Source organism: Chiroxiphia lanceolata, chromosome 1 (genome assembly GCF_009829145.1).
Source record: "Chiroxiphia lanceolata isolate bChiLan1 chromosome 1, bChiLan1.pri, whole genome shotgun sequence".
Taxonomy (NCBI): Eukaryota; Metazoa; Chordata; class Aves; order Passeriformes; family Pipridae; genus Chiroxiphia; species Chiroxiphia lanceolata.
In genome coordinates this window covers 23,841,895-23,848,208 of record NC_045637.1, presented here as the reverse complement: position 1 = coordinate 23,848,208, position 6,314 = coordinate 23,841,895, and the positions used below count along the sequence as shown (strand labels likewise).

General features: G+C 39.0%; 1 protein-coding gene across 1 annotated transcript; it reads right to left on the bottom strand.

Moving 5' to 3' along the window:
- Positions 1-1,666: 1,666 nt before the first annotated feature.
- On the bottom strand, positions 1,667-6,308 carry LOC116780671 (cytochrome b-c1 complex subunit 7). Its single transcript, XM_032675946.1, has 4 exons — positions 6,216-6,308; positions 4,906-4,977; positions 3,092-3,258; positions 1,667-1,906 (listed from the first exon to the last, which is right to left on the bottom strand). The coding sequence occupies exons 1-4, from the start codon at positions 6,232-6,234 to the stop codon at positions 1,829-1,831; spliced, it is 336 nt and encodes a 111-aa protein (XP_032531837.1). The 5' UTR covers positions 6,235-6,308; the 3' UTR covers positions 1,667-1,828.
- Positions 6,309-6,314: the final 6 nt, after the last annotated feature.

Here is a 6,314-nt window from a genome sequence, read left to right as displayed (position 1 = left end):
TTTCTTCAAACACCCTTCTAAAATACAATAGTATTCAGTGAAATTTTTCAAAATACTTCAACAGGAGATTACTGCACATTATAGAAATTTAAAGTTAAAAATTATCACTCCAAGTCAGAAGCATCTGGAAACACATCTAAATGAAAGCTGCTAAACAGCCTCAGTGAACAGCAACCTCTTAACCTGGCTTTATTTTCCCTCCTCCCCTTGAGCTGCCATAAAAATGTAGATTCTTTCATTAACTTCTACTACTCATCTCTGACTCTTTAAGATGTTACATTTGAGTGTAAGGGCATCAGTGATTTCAGATGCTTTAGGCCAATTGGAGCATGGTTGCTTTGCACTTCACTCAAAGCCTATTTTTAAGTGCCTGATGCCAACAAAGTCCTTTTCTCTAAACCAAGTAATTTTTGAGAGATTTTTTCCTCAATCCAAACTTACAGTCAAATAAGCAGTGATTGCCTTTCTACAAAATTCTAACTTTTGTAGAAATTTGACCAGCTATGCCTTTCAATTATCTAACGGAAATAGCTCTTTAGACTTCTAATATTATTCTAACAGATAATGAAATAGTTCTAATTCCATTAGAAAAGTATATTCTAATAATTCCATAAAGAGAAGTAAAACTTCACGCCCTATTTGTCTCCTGGGAGAAAAACAGAAAGTTCTTAAAAATACATCAAATTATATATGATTCAATCACTAGATTTTACTGTAGGAGATGTAAGGGACTTTAGCAAGCAGACAAAGGTTAATAACAGGGCAATGAGCAAAGCTAAAAGACAGCTTCCATTCTAATCCAGTATCATATTTCACTGATCATATCAATTGAAAACTGCAGGTGTGTTTTCCTCTTTTTTTTTTCTAAACTACTCTAGCTTTTGGTAAATGGAGCGTTGCATTTGGCAGACAAGCATATGTAACAAAATGAAAAAGACAAAAACCTTGAGACTATCACAGAAGTTGTGTACTTCATACAGGCACAGCTAATACCAATATCTGTCTCAAATTAACACTACCATTAAACTATGGAAGACTAAAGGTCTTCAGCCAGTGAGAGCCAGTACTTTCTGGACACCAAACACTGTAAACTACAGCATGCTTTAGGTGATGAAAAAAATACATGGGAAGTTAAATATGTTCTTGAAAGCACATCAGAATACCACTTTTAACCTTTTAAAGAACAAAAATTCTAAAGAAGCTGAAGTGAGACAGTCATTACAGTTTATATGAAAATAGTCTTTTAAGGATTAACAATGTATATGATACAAAAAGCTAGTGAAATATTTCCTATTTTATGACTAAGGAATCATCTATATTTTCCATTTTTTTTTAATATGTATGTGCTCAGATGCACAGGATATTACACTCTGCTGTCTTACAATACCATTGTAACATCAAACACTGGTCCAGTATTGTTATCTACAGAGAGAAGAGACAAATGAAATACAAACTCCTTTTTTTAATTTAACAAAGCAACTAGCACCAACAGCCTTCAATGTTTCTTACCTAATCCTACAACTGCAGAAAATAGCTGTACTATGAAAAGAGTAAGAATCAAGAAGCTGGACTGAAGACTGCATACCACTAAACTAATATGTAATGTATATGTTCATAGGAAAGATCTGAACATTAGCTTGTTAACATTCAAAAAGAACTCATCCAAGATTTTTTACTTCGACATGTTTATTTTGGTTGGATGAACAGACTCAATGAACAAGCTGAAATAGTATTCTTCAGCCACACAATTGCCTCTCTGTGGACTTTTATAACTAAATGTTTAAAAATATCAGAAATACGTGGATATTTTCATGAAGTGGTTCAACAGTTACTTCTTATTCCATGCTTCCTTTTCACGTCTCTCACGGATTACTTCTTTTAGGTATGGTTCAAGATAATGGTTATCCTAAAAAAGAACAGAATATATTTAAATTTATAGTGAGGTCCAGAAACATCTCAAGTCATTCCTACAGACTACTTGTCTCTCATTCCTCCTCAGATTTGACTAAACACCAACCTAACAAGGGGGAAAAAAAAAATCAAGCCTCACTTAGTCTGAAAAGGTAAACTTTCTATCTGCCAAGTCTGCATGGAGAAGTTTTCTACTACAGCAACCACTAATGCCTAATTCCTCACCAACATTAACAAGCAAAGGGATGCTTCCAGCTACAGCTTTAGAAGCAATGTTCTTTTGGCAGATACCCAAATGTACAAGATCCACTTTAATTAGTTTAAAGTCCAACTATAATACTCTGGAGAATCTTTTTTTGAGCTTAACTCCTAAAACTTGGGATTTGGTGGAAACTTGTAAACTTGAATTTGGTGGAACACCTTGACCATGTTTAACACTTACAAACCAAACTACTGCTTTAGGAAACATGTAACTGGTTATCTGATGCAGCAGTTACCCAGATATACCAGCAAGACCACAAGAAAAATCCTCTGCTTACACAGAGACACATTAATACTCTTATACTATCCTATAGTCAAGAGTTTAGTAATAAGATTCTTCTCTGCCTGGTAATCTGAAGAAATCTGAGGTGGACAGTCATGCAAAGTATGTGAATCAATTCACTTCTAAAAATAAAAATTAGTTAGATCTGAAAAGGAAAGTGTAGCTTGCTTTTCAAATTACAAGATGATGCTTATTTTAGTGCAAGATTTCCCTTTAACTTATTCTTCCTTGGCACCTTCATGAATAAAACCTTTGGCTCGAGATTTTCTATAAGATTAAGATATTAATCAGAAAAGTAAGAGACCTTTTGTAAGAATTTCCAAGCTATTTACAGAGTATTTCTTTATCTAATAGCTTAGAAGAAATATTTTGTCTGAACACAGTGTGTTATGATTCTGAGCTGCAGCTTGAGCTTCTGTCATTGTGAGAAAAATTTGGTAATTTCTACCAAAGACCAGAGATTTCTAAACAGCCGCCCAAAGCTGTGTTTTCCAGAGGTGTTCCGTGAGACACTGACTCATGTACTCATGATAAAGAACATGTAAGCATGTGTCTCTTCAGCAAATGACAATCCCAAAGACCAGTCACAGCAGTGCCACTAAAGACCTCCACCCTGCAAACGCTGTGTACACGCACCTCCTCATACTTCACCCACTGGTCTTTCGGAAGGATCTGATGTTTCAAGCTCAAGTCCAACGCTCGCTTTATGCGAAATATTCTTTCATTGTAAAGATGTTCTGGAAGTCTCTTCAGTGCTTCTTTTACATCATCGTCTTCGTACAGTGTATCATCTCGCATTAATCCTGCACCAAGAAGTATCACTGAATAAATATTCCTAAACAAGATTTAGGATTGACACAAGTGTTTCTAAGCACCATGGGCAAAACACTTCCAAATGCATAATCATGAAGAAAAAACAATCCAGGAGAACCATTAATTGCTCACAAAGAACATGCAATTCTAAACACTGGCTTTCACAAACTCTACCTACTTTTTTTTTTACTCCTTTTCTTAAAGAGAAATAAGGAAAATAAGTATTTAATTCAATGTGTTTAATAAGAAAATACCCACACAGAACAGTAACTTTTCTGGATCTGAGGGGTGGACTTATGCTCACCTATTTTTATATCTATATTTAAGATGACTGCCTAGGCAAAGGGTTTAAGAGCTCTGAATCCATTAGAGTTGGTCAACCACAGATGTGACTCCTTCAGTACTGAAGAATTATGCTCTAAACTCCCCTATCCATAATGACCAGATCTCCACTGATTATATTAAGCCATGGAAACCTGAAGCTCTATGTTTGTGCATGAGTTCCAAATCAGAAGTTAAATCAGGGAGAAGCACCCTGTCTTCTCAAAGCCAAGAACACTCTCACACCATTTGTGGAACAAAGAGTTCTTGAAACTCAACCAACTCTGCTTAAAAGGTTCAGTATTAGCAAAATAGGACACAATATTATTTCTGTAGCATTCCAAGACTGATGCAGATTACAAGAGTATACTTACTGACTTGTGGTCAAAGGTTTTGGTCTCACAATAAAACAAATCTCTTTTGAGTCATATATTCTTGAATTCAATTTTATAACCTATTTCAAAGGCACAGGGAGCACTGCTGCTACTTTAATCACTACATTAAATTTGGTGTTTCTCAGTTTTTAGTCACATTTCCAGAAAAGCAGCAGAAGTAAGAATTTCAGCAGGCAGACATAAAAAGAGGCGCTAAACACTTCATCTCTGGAGGAAAGGTCTAAGCTTATTCCTCTACAGTTGTCTTGCAATTATTTTTTCTAGCTTCCCCAGGACAGGTATATTAAATTCCTTTAAAAGATTTGCACTTATTGTGGTCAGCAGCAAATTACAAGCGTTGAATATTCAGGTTCTTATCTGGTAGCAACTCTGAACAAAGTGAAGACAATACCATCAAGACAATCTTCTCTACTTAAGGAAACACTGTTTTGACACCTATTCCAGTATTGTTCAGGCCAGGGTGACACGAACTGAAGTTATGGTGACACAAAGGGCAGAACTAACTAAAACCTCTTCTGCACTTTGGATACTTTGCATAAGTATTGTGGATGGACTGACTGCTATCAGTGGGAACCTCTCTAGCTTCAAGAGCAGTCTTCGAGTTAGAAGATACTGGCCGGTAAAAGTGACTTGGTGAGGAAAGGTAAATAATCAAGCTTTCAGGACTGCTCTGTGAAAATTTTTTCAACTGCTCCAGCTTGACCTTAGCTGTTATAAGTTAATTCACTGAAAACATGAGCAAATACAGAAATAACAGAAAAGTCACTGATTCATTACTAGATAGAAATCACGATGAGTGAAGCTACTGCCAACCTTTTTCCTCCACAAAAGTAGTAGCTAATTTTGATCAAAAAGACTTAAGCTAAACTGCATGTACATATGCCAATTATGAACCATAGCTAAATTCAACCCAACACTTACCAAGCTTGTTGAACCCAGCTGCATTATAGTACCACTTGCGAATGCTGTCTATCAGGCGACCACCTCCTGCGACTGAACGTGACCATCATCAGTTGCAGAGCAAGACAAAAATGAACATTACACATTCCTATGACAGTACACAAAAATTCGCTGGCCTCCTTCATATGCAGTAATATAACACTGCACCAAGTTTGAATCTGAATGTATACAACTTGGCCTCTTTACTTCTCAACATCCCTTAACTGACACTGACCAGGTAGAAGGACTCTCATTATGTACTGCAGTTCGACCTGTTTCACGAAATTTCAATATGAGACTGCTTTAACAGTTTAACAAGGAATTGGTCCATTGTTCCAAAACAGCACCGGCACTTCTACGCTCCATAATTCTTCCATGAGCCAAAATGGTAGCGTTCTACAGAAAGCAAAACCATCATGTTTTTCAAATAATTTATCAAAGTTCCACAACAGTGAGTTAATGTGATTTCAAGGCCAGTATATTAATATGTTGTTAACCTTTTGCTCTCCCCTCCAGTTACTTGAGCGCTATTCCACAGTTTCCTTTATCAAGAAACTGCCTAAGTGAACCAGAAAGTCAACACTGAAAAGTACCCCTCAACAGAAAGATTAAAAAAAAGTTTTAAAAAGAAAACACAAAAATACAAAGACACCACATATAGCACATTCATCTTTCATTAAATGTGATTCTGGATGGAAAAGGTGCATTAAAACATAATTAAGTACGATGGTACAAACACCACCGAAGTAACGCAACAAGGGGTACAGCACAATATTGGCAATGCAGCTCGGGCAAGCTGTCTTATGTGACTTTTAAGACGCTTGTCTTACCAAATCACCCCAAAAAAACAGTGCTACCTGTGATACCCGTGCGTCATTAGCGCACTATCCCATTCGGTTATTTACTGACTCCTGTCTGCTTTAGGGCCTGAGAAGGAATAACCTTCCACCAGCCGTCCGTGCAGTCAGTACCCGCGCAGGACAGCGACACCCGAGGCTCCTCCGGAGCTGCCCAAAGGCTCCTCCAACGCTCCCGAGCACCCAGAAAATCCGGGTATCGGAGCCAGACTCCCTCCACCACCACGAGAGGGACGGCAAGGAGACCCGCCCGCCAAGGCTGTGCCGCAGCACTCGCTACCCCCGTCAAGGGCACACGGTGCACACCGGCTCCCCGGTTCTCCCTGTCCCCGTCGCGGGCCGCCTCGCTCCCCAGCGTTGTGCGGGTTGAGCGCAGCGCCGCAGGCAGAGGAGCCGCGCCCCCGACCCCAGCCCCGGCGCCCCCCGCCTCCTCACCAGACGCCCTCGCCGCCATCTTGACCTCTGCGCCGCGCGGCCTCCTGGGTAACCCGCAGAGGCGGGCGCGGGCCCGCCAATGCCGCCCCGCCGCCGGCG